We start from the raw sequence: 15,854 nt of genomic DNA on the forward strand, positions 1-15,854 counted from the left end.
AATCTGCTCTGGTCTGGTCATGTGATTCTGCTCCAGTCAGCCAGCAGGGGCTGCAAGGGAATGGCGGGGCCATAGACAGTCCTAAAAATGCTCCCTCCCCTCTGCTAACCCTGTTTTATACTTGTCTATTTTCAGCCTGCTCCAGTTTGGGGGGGGGGGGGGGGGGTCACATGATCTGGCTCCCCTGAGTCAGCCTGCAGGGGAGAGGAGGGAACACTAAATGTCTTTAAAAAATGCTGACTCAGGGGAGCCAGATCATGTGACCCTGACCTGAGCAGACTGAAAATGGGCAAGTATATACAGGGTTAGTAGGGGAGAGGGAGTATTTCTAGGACCATCGGTGCCCCCTCCTCCCCCTGCAGCCCCTGCTGGCTGACTCATAGGAACTGGATCATGTGACCCGGACCTGAGTAGGCTGAAAATAGAGAAGTAGGGTTAGCAGTGTGTAAGTAGCATTTTTTTTTTTTTTTAAGACTAGTTAGCTTTACCCAGGAATTATATTTTAGGAAAGATTAATAGAGTCAACCCCCAAAATTTGCAGGGGTTTCATTCCTAGAGCATCCGCGAATTGTTAAAAAAAAAAAAAATTGCAACATTAGATGTGGTCAAAAAAATGCCTTAGGTGGCGCCTCTTCTTCAGGCGCTTCAGGAGTCGCCGTATCTACTGATGGGTCTTCTTCAATCTGCTTCTCCTGATCACTGCCATACGTTTTTTTTGAGCATTTTTCGGACACTATCTTCCGTTAGCCACAAAGGCACCTTCAGTGATGTGGTACTAATAATAAAGTGCTTTATTACTATAGCCCTCCTTTCCTTTGTAGAAACTGAGCAGAAGAATGCATTTAATAGTTGCCTTTCCCATGGCAGTGGTAACCGACTTCCCCTGATCATCCTTTATGGGGTCAATATGCTCTGACCTCACTTTATTACTATTTTAACGTATTTAAAAAATATTTGGGGTATTTGTTTTTACTCTTTTCCGATATGTATCTTTTAGCTGCTCTGATTGCGCTCTTTACACTTCTTATTGCATTCCTTGTAGTGTTGAAATGCTGACAATGACCCCTCAGCCTTATATTTTTAAAGGCCATTTTTTTTTCTTTTATATGCATTTTTACATGAAAGTTTAGCCACCAAGGTTAAATTGTGTAGCCCTCATATTTGTTGCCCATTGGATGTACTGCAATACCTTTAATTAATATCTTTTTTTTTTAAGCAATCCCATTTTTCCTCAGTGTTCATAGTCTCTGAAATGTTATCAAATTTAATAAATTGTAGCATGAAGTGCAGTGTAGAAAAGTCAGCTCTTTTGAAATTCAGTGTTCTTGTATTACACTTGTGCTTCCTTTTCCTGAGAGTTATACTAAATGTAAGTACCCTGTGATCGGTGTTTCCCGCGCAAGCCATCTGGTCCTGGTGATTTATTTGTGTTTTTTGAGTATTTTTCGGACACCATCTTCTGTTAGTACCACATCACTGAAGGTGCCTTTGTGGCCAACAATAAAGTCTTTATTACTATATCCCTCCTTTTCCTTTATAGAAATTGAGGAGAAGAATGCATTTAGTACCGTTGCCTTTTCCATGGCAGTGGTAACCAACTTCCCCTGATCATCCTTTATGGGGCCAATATGCTCCGACCTCGCTTTCTTACTATTTGAATGTATTCCAAAAAAATTTGGGGGTATTTGTTCTTACTTGTTTTTTTATCTCTTTTAGCTTTCCTGATTGCGCTCTTACATTTCTTATTGCATTGCTTGTAGTGTTGAAATGCTGACAATGACCCCTCAGCCTTATATTTTTAAAGGCCATTTTTTTTTCTTTTATATGCATTTTGTACATGAAATTGTAGCCCTCTTATATTTTTTGCCCATTGGATGTACTGTAATACCTTTATTTAATATCTTTTTTTAAAGCACTCCCATTTTTCCTCAGTCTCTGGAATTTTATCCCATTTAATAAATTGTAGCATGAAGTGCAGTGTAGAAAAGTTGGCTCTTTTGAAATTCAGTGTTCTTGTATTACACTTGTGCTTCCTTTTCCTGAATTATACTAAATGTAATTACCCTGTGATCGTGTGTTTCCCAAGTTGGTCCTTATTTCCACATCTGCGATCAAATCAGTGTTATTTGTAATTGGTAGATCAAGCAGAGCATTGATTCTAGTTGGGGCATCGAGCAGTTAATCATGATTAAGCACAAGATGTATGTGTGAAACGCGTCTACGTGACCAGATTTTGGTGTCATCTTTGTGAGGGGGTGGGCAGGACAGAAATAAGGAGGCGGTCTGTCTCTCGCGGCGGGGAGGGGGGGGGGTGTTTGTATACGGTGTTGTGTCCTGCGGGGATTGGATGGTGTTCCCGGGGGTGGGGGGTGGAGTTTGACCCCTCCACCAACCGCCACTGTTCACATGCTTAGAAGGTTTCCTATTGCTGGGCAGCACTCTCTCACTACATAGAATGAAACATATGAGGCCATATTCTTTGTAATATATTTATTATAGTCAAAGATAATACATCTGAAGATTCCGGAGGTACAGGTTAAAGGGGACTGAAGGCTTCTTACATTAAAAGGAAGCAAGTGCCGGGTTCAGCTTCCCCACCATCATCTCGGGAGTGTTTTCTTTCAAGAACCAAGGGACTAACAAGGTGACTAATGAGGTGGAGAAACCCAACACAGCAAAAGGGAGGGGGGAAGGGGGGGGGGGGGGGGGTTTGGAGCGATCACATCACGTCACATTCAAATATAAAATAAATATGAAAAGTCTGGGCAGGTGAAGAGGCACAGGCAGGAGGCAGCAGACCGCCTGTTCAATTCATATCCCCTTCTCTACCGGAGCATAATGCCTTGCACATAGCCTTTTTTTTATTCCCGCTCTGCTCAACCGAAATGCCTTGTGTGGCGCCGATCATTAGGACTTCCACTACTTTAGATGCCACTGACCACAGTGTGTCGGGTTCAGTGCTCCCACAGGCGAGTTTCTCCATAATCCATCCCCCACAAAAGGCAAAACTCTTAAAAAGATGTCAAAGCCCCCCCTCCCCCACACACACCGCGGGTTATGGCTTTGGACGCTGGTTCCCCGGCACGAATGATTACCCGCGGGGGAAAACACGCATTGGCTCAGATCTCCAAGACAGCACAAGGGGTAACAAGCTGCCGGTGTGTGGGAAACCTTCTAAGAGTGCGGGAGAGTCTCCTGTGTCACCAACGTGAGCCAATCGGAACAAGCGCAGAGAAAAAAAAAATAGTTTCTATGTGGATAATTATTGTTACAAAATAACCTATTTTTGTATCTTTTCTTTCCTAACATTTTCTGGCAAAGACTACGATAAAGTTACAATAAGCAGCCTCCTTTAGAGATCGGTTCCACAGGAGACTGGCCCACCTTGATTGGTAAAAATTACACTTTAGATTTCATTGATCTCCTAAAACACAGACTGGGGGGGAGGGAAGGGGGGGGGGGGTTATCCTGTTATTTTTACTGAAAGCCTCACAGGTACCACAAAGCATCATGAAGGGGGAGGGGGGTGGGGGGGTAAAAAGCAGGGATCTTACTGCAGGTGAAGCCCACGAGAGACACTGGGAGATATCTTGACCCGTGCCCTGCAGGCCCCTTCCTTGAATGAAGGGGGTTAATGAGAATGAAAAGAAACCGTTTATTTTTGGCACGTTCTGCAGAGATCCCATCCTGCAGGGTGGCAGGAGCAGGATACGTCAGCGGTGGCTCTCTGCCTGGACCAGCTTCTCGTCTTCTCCTCCTCCTCACACCCCTGCGGCGTGCGTCGGGGTGCTGGGCTGTTTCAGGCCCATGGTAGAGCAAAGCCAGCCGGCGAAATCCACTTCCTCCAATTCGGCTGTTTTAATAAAACTGTGAACCTGGATGGAGAAGGGAGGAGAGAAACACTATGAGGCTCGGTCAACATACATGCATCTTTATCAGCAGGGATGAGCTTTCCCACAAAAGCGGAGTTACTCTTTAAGCAAGGGAGTGCTCACAGTTCACCATTTCAATGCTGATAAATAGGGATGAGCTCAGAGTAGATTCAGATCCTAGTCCGTACCTACCTGAACTATCCTGCTGAAACACTGCCAGTCATCAGAGGCATTCCCCATAGCTCGTGTGTGTAAAGATAGCGATCTCCCTCTCTCCCCCCTCTCTCCCCCCTCGATATCCCCCTCTCCCTCCCTCTCCCCCCTCGATATCCCCCTCTCCCTCCCTCTCCCCCCTCGACATCCCCCCTCCCCCCTCGACATCCCCTCTCCCCCCTCGACATCCCCCTCTCCCTCCCTCTCCCCCCTCGACATCCCCCTCTCCCCCCTCGACATCCCCCTCTCCCCCCTCGACATCCCCCTCTCCCCCCTCTCTCCCCCTCACAACCTTCCCTCCCTCGATATCCCTCTCTCCCCCCTCGATATCCCTCTCTCCCCCCTCGATATCCCTCTCTCCCCCCTCGATATCCCTCTCTCCCCCCTCGATATCCCTCTCTCCCCCCCTCGATATCCCTCTCTCCCCCTCTCCCCCCTCGATATCCCTCTCTCTCCCTCTCCCCCCTCGATATCCCTCTCTCTCCCTCTCCCCCCTCGATATCCCTCTCTCTCCCTCTCCCCCCTCGATATCCCTCTCTCTCCCTCTCCCCCCTCGATATCCCTCTCTCTCCCTCTCCCCCCTCTCCCCCCTCGATATCCCTCTCTCTCCCTCTCCCCCCTCGACATCCCCCTCTCCCTCCCTCTCCCCCCTCGATATCCCTCTCTCTCCCTCTCCCCCCTCGACATCCCCCTCTCCCTCCCTCTCCCCCCTCGACATCCCCCTCTCCCCTCCTCCTCCCCCTCGACATCCCCCTCTCCCCCCTCGACATCCCCCTCTCCCCCTCGACATCCCCCTCTCCCCCCTCGACATCCCCCTCTCCCCCCTCGACATCCCCCTCTCCCCCTCGACATCCCCCTCTCCCCCCTCGATATCCCTCTCTCCCCCTCGATATCCCTCTCTCCCCCCTCGATATCCCTCTCTCCCCCCTCGATATCCCTCTCTCCCCTCTCCCCCCTCGATATCCCTCTCTCCCCTCTCCCCCCTCGATATCCTCTCTCTCCCTCTCCCCCCTCGATATCCCTCTCTCTCCCTCTCCCCCCTCGATATCCCTCTCTCTCCCTCTCCCCCCTCGATATCCCTCTCTCTCCCTCTCCCCCCTCGATATCCCTCTCTCTCCCTCTCCCCCCTCTCCCCCCTCGATATCCCTCTCTCTCCCTCTCCCCCCTCTCCCCCCTCGATATCCCTCTCTCTCCCTCTCCCCCCTCGATATCCCTCTCTCCCCCTCTCCCCCCTCGATATCCCTCTCTCTCCCTCTCCCCCCTCGATATCCCTCTCTCTCCCTCTCCCCCCTCGATATCCCTCTCTCTCCCTCTCCCCCCCTCGATATCCCTCTCTCTCCCTCTCCCCCCTCGATATCCCTCTCTCCCCCCTCGATATCCCTCTCTCCCCTCTCCCCCCTCGATATCCCTCTCTCCCCCTCTCCCCCCTCCCCTCGATAGCTCTCTCCCCCCCTCGATAGCTCTCTCTCCCCCCCCCTCGATAGCTCTCTCCCCCCCCCTCGATAGCTCTCTCCCCCCCCCCTCGATAGCTCTCTCCCCCCCCCCTCGATAGCTCTCTCCCCCCCCCTCGATAGCTCTCTCCCCCCCCCTCCCTCCCCCTCGATAGCTCTCTCCCCCCCCTCCCTCCCCTCGATAGCTCTCTCCCTCTCCCTCCCTCCCCCTCGATAGCTCTCTCCCTCTCCCTCCCTCCCTCCCTCCCCCTCGATAGCTCTCTCCCTCTCCCTCCCTCCCCCTCGATAGCTCTCTCCCTCTCCCTCCCTCCCCCTCGATAGCTCTCTCCCTCTCCCTCCCTCCCTCCCCCTCGATAGCTCTCTCCCTCTCCCTCCCTCCCTCCCCCTCGATAGCTCTCTCCCTCTCCCTCCCTCCCCCTCGATAGCTCTCTCCCTCTCTCTCCCTCTCCCCCCTCGATATCCCTCTCTCTCCCTCTCCCCCCTCTCCCCCCTCGATATCCCTCTCTCTCCCTCTCCCCCCTCAATATCCCTCTTCTCCCTCTCCCCCCTCGACATCCCCCCTTCCCTCCCTCTCCCCCCTCGACATCCCCCTCTCCCTCCCTCTCCCCCCTCGACATCCCCCTCTCCCCCTCGACATCCCCCTCTCCCCCTCTCGACATCCCCCTCTCCCCCTCGACATCCCCCTCTCCCCCCTCGATATCCCTCTCTCCCCCCTCGATATCCCTCTCTCCCCCTCTCCCCCCTCGATATCCCTCTCTCTCCCTCTCCCCCCTCGATATCCCTCTCTCTCCCTCTCCCCCCTCGATATCCCTCTCTCTCCCTCTCCCCCCTCTCCCCCCTCGATATCCCTCTCTCTCCCTCTCCCCCTCGATATCCCTCTCTCTCCCTCTCCCCCCTCGATATCCCTCTCTCTCCCTCTCCCCCCTCGATATCCCTCTCTCTCCCTCTCCCCCCCCTCGATATCCCTCTCTCTCCCTCTCCCCCCTCGATATCCCTCTCTCCCCCTCGATATCCCTCTCTCCCCTCTCCCCCCTCGATATCCCTCTCTCCCCCTCTCCCCCCCCCCCTCGATAGCTCTCTCCCCCCCTCGATAGCTCTCTCTCCCCCCCCCTCGATAGCTCTCTCCCCCCCCCTCGATAGCTCTCTCCCCCCCCCTCGATAGCTCTCTCCCCCCCCCCCTCGATAGCTCTCTCCCCCCCCTCCCTCCCCCTCGATAGCTCTCTCCCCCCCCCTCCCTCCCCCTCGATAGCTCTCTCCCTCTCCCTCCCTCCCTCCCCCTCGATAGCTCTCTCCCTCTCCCTCCCTCTCCCCTCGATAGCTCTCTCCCTCTCCCTCCCTCCCTCCCCCTCGATAGCTCTCTCCCTCTCCCTCCCTCCCTCCCCCTCGATAGCTCTCTCCCTCTCCCTCCCTCCCCCTCGATAGCTCTCTCCCTCTCCCTCCCTCCCCCTCGATAGCTCTCTCCCTCTCCCTCCCTCCCCCCTCGATAGCTCTCTCCCTCTCCCTCCCTCCCCCTCGATAGCTCTCTCCCTCTCCCTCTCCCTCCCTCCCCCTCGATAGCTCTCTCCCTCTCCCTCCCTCCCCCTCGATAGCTCTCTCCCTCTCCCTCCCTCCCCCTCGATAGCTCTCTCCCTCTCCCTCCCTCCCCCTCGATAGCTCTCTCCCTCTCCCTCCCTCCCCCTCGATAGCTCTCTCCCTCTCCCTCCCTCCCCCTCGATAGCTCTCTCCCTCCTCCCTCCCTCCCCCTCTCTCCCCCCCCCCCCTCGACTGTTGGAGCGATTATTCGCAAATGGAAGAAATACAAAATAACCACCAATTGCCCTCGGTCTGGAGCTCCATGCAAGATTTCTCCTCATGTGGTGAGGATCATGAGAAAAGTGAGGGATCAGCCCAGAACTACACGGGAGGAGCTTGTGAATGATCTCAAGGCAGTTGGGACCACAGCCACCAAACATACCATCGGTAACACAATACACCGCCCGCAAGGTTCCCCTTCCACAGGAAGGCACATGTACCCGGCCCATCTGAAGTTTGCCAATAAACATCTAAATCAGGGATATGCAATTAGTGGACCTCCAGCTGTTGCAGAACTACAAATCCCATGAGGCATAGCGAGACTCTGACAGCCACAAGCATGACACCCAGAGGCAGAGGCATAATGGGACTTGTAGTTTTGCAACAGCTGGAGGTCCGCTAGTTGCATATCCCTGTTCTAAAGGATTTGGAGAAGCATTGGGAGAAAGTGCTGTGGTCAGATGAGACCAAAACTGAGCTCTTTGGCATCAACTCGAAATTAACTCAGAGACAGACACAAACCTGACGGGGGGGGGGAGAGAGAGAGAGAGGAGAGCTGCAGATGATGGAGGGACGTACACTGACCACGGTGGTCAGGGCTCAGCAGCCCTGGTTATCGTGGTCAGTGCAGAGAGGGGGATACAGAAGGTGGCAGGTTTAGACGATGAACGTGCTCGACAGTTGCGATCACCGCCGTGCTCCCGCGATCACTCGGGGCACACCGAGAACCGGGATCTGTGTGTATAAATACACAGTTTCCAGTTCTCTGAGGGGAGAAGAGACAGATCGTCTGTTCATACAGAGTGTGAACAGCGATCTGTCATCTCCCCTACACAGTCCCCTCCCCCCTTTCAGTTAGAACACACAATAGGGAACACATTAACCCCTTGATTGCCCCCCCCCCCCAGTGGTTAACCCCTTCACTGCCAGTGAAATTTTTACAGTAATCAATGCATTTTCATAGCACCGATCGCTGTAAAAATACCAATGGTCCCAAAAATGTGTTAAAATTGTCCGACGTGTCCGCATAATGTCGCAGTCCTGATAAAAATCACAGATTGCCGCCATTACTAGTAAAAAAAAAAAAAAGAATAAAAATGCCCAAAAAATATAGCATATTTTGTAGGTGCTATAATTCTTGCGCAAACCAATCAATATACGCTTATTGCAATTTTTACAAAATATGTAGAAGAATACATATCAGCCTAAACTGAGGAAAAAAAATATTTATTTTTCTATATTATTGGGGGGATATTTATTATAGCAAAAAGTAAAAAATATTGCGTATTTTTTTTCAAAATTGTCGCTCTTTTTTTTTTATATAATTTTTTTTTTTAAATGGTGCAAAAAAAAAAATTTAAAACCGCAGAGGTGATCAAATACCACCAAAAGAAAGCTCTATTTGTGGTAAAAAAAAGGACGTGAATTTTATTTGGGTGCAATGTCGCACGACCGCGCAATTGCCAGTTAAAGCGACGCAGTGCCAAATCGCAAAAGTGCTCTGGTCAGGAAGGGGGTAAAATCTTCCGGGGCTGAAGTGGTTAAGGGACCAGGATCAGTATTTTTTTTTTTTTGGGGGGGGGGGGGGGAGGGTTTAAACACTTTAAAGGATTTAGAGAAGATCTGAAAAGAAGTGGACCAAAATCCCTCCTGAGATGTGTGCAAACCTGGTCACCAACTACAAGAAACGTCTGACCTCTTGCCAACAAGGGCTTCTCCACAAGAGTACCAAGTCATGTTTTGCTTGGGGATCAAATACTTATTTTACTCACCGAACTGCAACTTAAATTTATAAGATTTGTATCATGTGTTTTTTCTGGATTTTTGGTTGACATTCTGTCTCTATCATTTAAAATACACCTATGATAAAAAAAATAAAAAAAAAATAAAAAAAAAATAAAAAAAAAATAAAAAAAAAATAAAAAAAAAATAAAAAAAAAATAAAAAAAAAATAAAAAAAAAATAAAAAAAATATAGACCCTTCATTATTTTCCCCCACTGTATACACGCAGGGCATGCCATGCCTCGGCCGCCTACGATTGGCGGTGAGCAGTGACTGCCTCCTGGCAGAATAGCACAGGTGGGTAAGAACTAGGATCCCAAACCACCTGACCTCACCCTTATTTATCAGCATTGAAATGGCGAACTGTAAGAATTGTGTAAATAAAAAGGTGAAAAAAAAAACCTCTAAGCCGCGCAGCATCCTGGAAACCACAAATTATAAATATAACCAAAAGGGTCAAACAGTGTAAGCAAAATAATTAATTTCATACCGCGCTCAAATGTATAAATAAAAAAAAAAATGAAGAGAAATACAAATAAATGTATAAAAAAAAAAGTGTGGTCAAATAACGTTCAAATGCGAGTATAAATTAAGTATAAAAACTTTATTGAAAATGTATACTCGCATTAAAAAAAAAAGTGTGATCAAATAAATGTTCAAATGCGCGTATAAATTTTCAATAAAGTTTACACTTAATTTATACTCACATTTGAACATTATTTGACCACACTTTTTTTAATGCGAGTATAAATATTCAATAAAATGTATACATAATTTATACTCGCATTTGAACATTATTTGACCACACTTTTTTTTTTATACATTTGTATTTTTCTTCTTTTTTTTTTTTATTATTTATACATTTCAGCGCGGTATGAAATGAAATTATTAATTTTCCTTTCACTATTTGAACTGTAGGAATGCCATGCTTAAAAGGACAATGATGGGGAAAAGAAAGTTGCAAAAAAATAAATAAAAAAAATGAATACAGCATATAAGCTACATAAGTTATCTTGCAATTGAATGTTATGAAAAATTATCTTTTCAATCTGCAGCCGTTGTCATTTTCTCTAAAATTCAATACGGACACCTAAAGGAGTTCTGTACACAGATGGTATACAGAACCCCGCCCCCCCCCCCCCACCACCCCCCATAAATGTAATTTCCTACTTATGTGATTGGCTCACTGACTTCCCCAGAAGTCTGTACTAAAATACAAGTCTCATTTTTGGGCATCCCCTGCAACAAAAATTTTTTTTGTTTATATGCCAAAAGGGAACATCCAAAGGGATGCAGACCCTGCCACTTTCCTCATTAGAACCCTGCAAGTGCAGCTGCTGATTGAGAATTATAAAATCATTCATATTCACTTTGCATATGGACACAGAGAAAAAACTTTATTTCTTCAGAACAAAAAAAAAAAAAAAACGGTAGGAATCTGCAACAAAGGTTTATTACAATCCCTGCAATGTACAGAGATCACCCAGAGGAGAATGTTATTTGCTCAAAAAAAGCGGAGGTACTCTTTAAAGAGGAAGTAAACCCTGATGGGTGTTACTTCCTCTTTCATTCCCTGCAAAGGCAAAGCATAATGGACTACTATGCATCGCATCGCATAGTAGTCCATTATGTGTCACTTACCTGACACAGGAGCCAGCGAAGTCACCGCTGTCCCCTGTAGTCCGGCGCATCCATTTTTTCGGTGGGGTCTCGCAGCTCCGCCGCTGTCATTCGGCGGAGCCGCGATGACGTCACTCCCGCGCATGCGCACGGGAGCCGACACGCGCGGCAGCTCCATTGTTGGAAGTGCCACGCTCAGTGCGCCTGCGCGCCGCTGTCTACGGTGCAAATATCTCCTAAACCGTATAGGTTTAGGATATATTTCTTGGACCTACAGGTAAGCCTTAATCTAGGCTTACCTGTAGGTCAAAGTGGTTTGTAAGGGTTTACAACCACTTTAAGGCTGCTTTCACACTGGGGTGGTGTTCAGGCGTTACAGCGCTAAAAATAGCGCCTGTGTAGCACCTGAAAAAAACCGGCCCCTTCCACTCCAGTGTGAAAGCCGGAGGGCTTTCACACTGGAGCGGTGCGCTGGCAGGACAGTGAAAAAAAATCTTTGGAGCGGTGAAGGAGCGGCGTATTCACCGCTCCTACCCATTGAAATCAATGGGACAGCGCGGCAATACCGCCGGCAAAGCGCCGCTGCAGCGGCGCTTTGCGGGCGGTTTTAACCCTTTTTTGGCTGCTAGCGGGGGTTAAAACCACCCCGCTAGCGCCCGCAGACCGCCGCTAAAACGACGGTAAAGCGCCGCTAAAAATAGCGGCGCTTTACCGCCGACGCCCGCACAGCCCCAGTGTGAAAGCAGTCTAAAGCAAACTTCAGTCTAACTGTGTACAGGGCTCCCCCTCTGCTGTCGCCATTACGGCACATGAGTTGTCAGATTATGCCTGGCCTTTGAGTCCTGGCAGACCTCGTTGGTGCATCTGCGGAGGGCGATTTTGGCGTGAACGTAAAGACAGGGTATTCATACTTCCCAGTCTTTACGAGAAGGCATGGTAGCAATACTTGACATTAAGGGGGTCCACTTTAAACTCTTGCGGACCGACCCCCGATGTCCGCCAGGACCTGCTGATGCTTCCCGGCAGAAGCAGAATGGCGGTCTACCTACATAAAACAAGGCAGATTGCTATACTGTGAATAGGGAAGACAGAGATCCTGTGTTTCTGCTAAGAAGGAACAAAGATCTGTGCTTTGCCCTAGTTAAAGCACCCCCCCCCACAGTTCGCAAACACTCCCTAGGAACACAATTAACCCTTTGACTGCCCCGATGTTAACCCCTTCCCAGCCAGTGTCATTAATACAGTGACAGTGAATATTTTTAGCACTGATCAGTGTATTGGTGTCCCCCCGGTCCCCAAAAGTGTCACATAGTGTCCTCTTTGCTGCAATGTGCAGTCCTCTATAAGTCGCCGATTGCCACCATTACTAGGAAAAAGTTAAAATAAATACAATTTTCATAAAAATATCCCATAGTTTGTAGACGCTATAACTTTTTCACAAAATCAATCAATCAATGTACACTTCTTGGGATATGTTTTGGTAAAAAAAAATAAAAAAAATAATATGTAGAAGAATACATATTGGGCTAATTTTGTGAAGAAATTTGATTTTTTACATTTTTTTTATTGGATAGGTTTTATAGCAGAAAGATATTGTTTTTATAAAAAAAAAAAGAAAGTTTGCGACATAATAAAAGTCTCTCTTTTAAAAAAAAAAAAAAAAAAAAAAAAAAAAGTATCAATGTAAAAAAATGAAAAATAAGAAAGAAATCTTATTTTTTATTTTTAAGCGCTTCCATCCCCACGAGCTCTTGCAACAAAGAAAAGGCACACGCAAGTCACGCCCGCATATGAAAACAGTGTTCAAACCACACATGTGGAGGTATCCCAACCATCGACAGAGCGAGAGCAATAATTCTAACCTGGTAACCGTTAATTATTATTATTTTTTTTTTAAAGCATCGCCTACGGAGAGATTTTTTTTTTTTTTTTTTTTTTAGGTACTGTAGTTTGTCGCCATTCCACGAGTGTGCGCAATTTCAAAGCGTGAGGTGCTAGGTATCTATTTACTCGGCGTAACTTTATCTTTCACATTATACAAAAAAACTTTACTATTTCATTTTTTTGTTTTTTTTATTCATGAAAGTGTTTTTTTTTTTACCCCCAAAAGATTGCGTTTGAAAGACCGCTGCGCAAATACAGTGCGACATAAAATATTGGCCATGATTCACACATACATACGTGTGTGTGTATAGATAGATAATTATATATATATATATATATATATATATATATATATATATATATATATATATATATATATATATATATATATATATATATATATATATATATATATATATATATATATATATATATATATATATATATATATATATATATATATATATAAAAAGGGTTATAAACCATCCTACATGCACCTTATATTTTTCACCTGCAGAAGATGTACATTGATCGTGTAGTTTCATGATGTCATTGGTTGCCCTCGAATATTACATATTCCCATCGCACACACGTTCCTGGATAAGCTCTCAAAGAGTCATGCAGAACCCCTTTGTCAAGCACATGCCTGACGAAGGGGTCCTGCGTGACTCCGAAACATTGCACTTATCCTTGTGTTGTGATCATGCAATACACTATCCATTTGGACGCTACTTTGTGTCGATCCTTGGTGTGCTGGCAAATATCTACTTTGTGACTTGAACCAGTATATCCAGCTGGTTGCTGCTGCAGCACCCACATTTTGAGTGCTTATCCAGGAACGTGTGTGCGATGGGAATATGAAGTATGAAGCCTGTACTACAGTAAATCTTCACATTCTGGTGTCAGGCGTTTGTTTATATTCAAACATGAGGTATGTGGGGTATACCGATATCCCCCAGGGAATTACCACTTTGGGACAACCCAATGTTCCCACACCTCGAAACACCGGAGGACAAGTCTGTCCGGCAGAGACTTGGTGTCTCCATACTAGCTGAAGTTTATGATAATGGTACCATACTATCCTTTGACTACTTACGTAGACGCTTCTCGATGGCCAATACTGCTTTTTACCGGTACCTACGACTCAGGCATGCCTATTATGCCCAATTTGGTACCCAAAACTTTTCCATTTCTACATACCCACAAAATCGGGAAAACCCCAACCAATCTGCGAATGGGTTGCGGTTTCTCATGCAGATGCAAAGACTCCTACCAGGGAAGTATGACTACTTCCCTGTCTTTACGGTCACAAGGCCAGAAGGGGTTAATCAGTTAAGCAGACTTTAATCGCTTGATGTGGTTGTGCCGATTGATTGTGGTTTACTGGACACAGGTCATGGCATCGTTGTCTAGACTTCTCTCTATGCCGGTTGCGCTCACACCAGAGATGTCTCTTGGGCTTACTGGATGAAGAGTTATGGACTCGTCCCATTAGGACGCTTCTATGAATCCTTATTTGTGGCCCGGAAACAGATAGCTCTTAAGTGGATGCAGCCCAATCCCCCACCCCCATCACACAATGGCTGCATGCAGTTAACCAAATATTGCCCTACATGAAAATGTTATACAGTGCCTTGCAAAATTATTCACCCCCTTGGCTTTTTACCCATTTTTGTTACATTACAGCCTTTAGTTCAATTTTTTTAAATCTGAATTATGTGTGATGGATCAGAACACAATAGTCTAAGTTTGGGAAGTAAAATTAGAAAAATATATATAGAAAACTATTTTTCAGAAATAAAAAACTGATAATTGGAATGTGCATAGGTATCCCCCCCCCCTCCCCCCCACCTTGTCATGAAGCCCATAAAAAGCTCTGGTGCAACCAATTACCTTCTGAAGTCACATAATTAGTGAAATGATGTCCACCTGTGTGCAATCTAAGTGTCACATGATCTGTCATTACATAGACACACCTTTCTGAAAGGCCCCAGAGGCGGCAACACCTAAGCAAGAGGTACCACTAACCAAACACGGCCATGAAGACCAAGGAACTCTCCAAACAAGTAAGGGACAATGTTGTTGAGAAGTACAAGTCAGGTTTAGGTTATAAAAAAATATCCAAATCTTTGATGATCCCTAGGAGCACCATCAAATCCATCATAACCAAATGGAAAGAACATGGCACAACAGCAAACCTGCCAAAAGACGGGCGCACATCAAAACTCACGGACCAGGCAAGGAGGGCAATAATCAGAGAGGAGCACAGAGACCTAAGGTAACCCTGGAGGAGCTGCAGAGTTCCACAGCAGAGACTGGAGTATCTGTACATAGGACGACAATAAGCCGTACGCTCCATAGAGTTGGGCTTTATGGCAGAGTGGCCAGAAGAAATCATTACTTTCAGCAAAAAACAAAATGGCACGTTTTGAGTTTTCCCGAAAAGGCATGTGGGAGACTCCCAAAATGTATGGAGGAAGGTGCTCTGGTCTGATGAGACTAAAATTTAACTTTTTGTCCAAAGAAAATACTGTCTAGTGCAAACCCAACACATCACCCAAAGAACACCATCCCCACTGTGAAACATGGTGGTGGCAGCATCATGCTGTGGGGATGTTTTTCAGCAGTCAGGACTGGGAAACTGGTCAGAGTTGAGGGAAATATGGATGGTGCTAAATACAGGGATATTCTTCTGCAAAACCTGTACCACTCTGTCTGTGATTTGAGGCTAGGACGGAGGTTCACCTTCCAGCAGAACAATGACCCCAAACACACTGCTAAAGCAACACTTGAGTGGTTTAAGGGGAAACATGTAAATGTGTTGGAATGGCCTAGTCAAAGCCCAGACCTCAATCCAATAGAAAATCTGTGGTCAGATTTCTGTTCACAAGCGCAAACCATCCAACGTGAAGGAGCTGGAGCAGTTTTGCAAGGAGGAGGAATGGGAAAAAATCCCAGTGGTGAGATGTGGCAAGACTCAGAGACTTATCCAAAGAGACTTGGAGCTGTGATAGCTGCAAAAGGCGGCTCTACAAAGTAATGACTTTAGGGGGGTGAATAGTTCTGCACATCAACTTTTTCTGTTATTTTGTCCTATTTGTTGTTTGCTTCACATTAAAGCGGAGGTCCACCCTAAAATGGACCTCCGCTCATCTGATCCCTCCCCCCCTCCGGCGCCACAATCGGCACCTTTCAGGGGGGAGGGGGGTGCAGTTACCTGGATAATCCAGGTAACTGCAC

General features: G+C 47.1%; 1 protein-coding gene across 1 annotated transcript in view; it reads right to left on the reverse strand.

Moving 5' to 3' along the window:
* Positions 1 to 2,475: 2,475 nt before the first annotated feature.
* LOC143962593 (dual specificity mitogen-activated protein kinase kinase 1) overlaps positions 2,476 to 15,854 on the reverse strand; it is an 80,387-nt gene continuing 67,008 nt past the window's right edge. The window contains exon 11 of the mRNA XM_077471879.1: positions 2,476 to 3,875. Within this exon, the coding sequence (XP_077328005.1) occupies positions 3,762 to 3,875 (114 nt within the window). The 3' untranslated portion in view covers positions 2,476 to 3,761. The remainder of the gene's footprint in view (positions 3,876 to 15,854) is intronic.

The sequence above is a fragment of the Lithobates pipiens genome, unplaced genomic scaffold, assembly GCF_037356315.1.
Source record: "Lithobates pipiens isolate NorthernLeopardFrog02 unplaced genomic scaffold, aLitPip1_a1.2 Scaffold_8, whole genome shotgun sequence".
In the NCBI taxonomy this organism is placed as follows: Eukaryota; Metazoa; Chordata; class Amphibia; order Anura; family Ranidae; genus Lithobates; species Lithobates pipiens.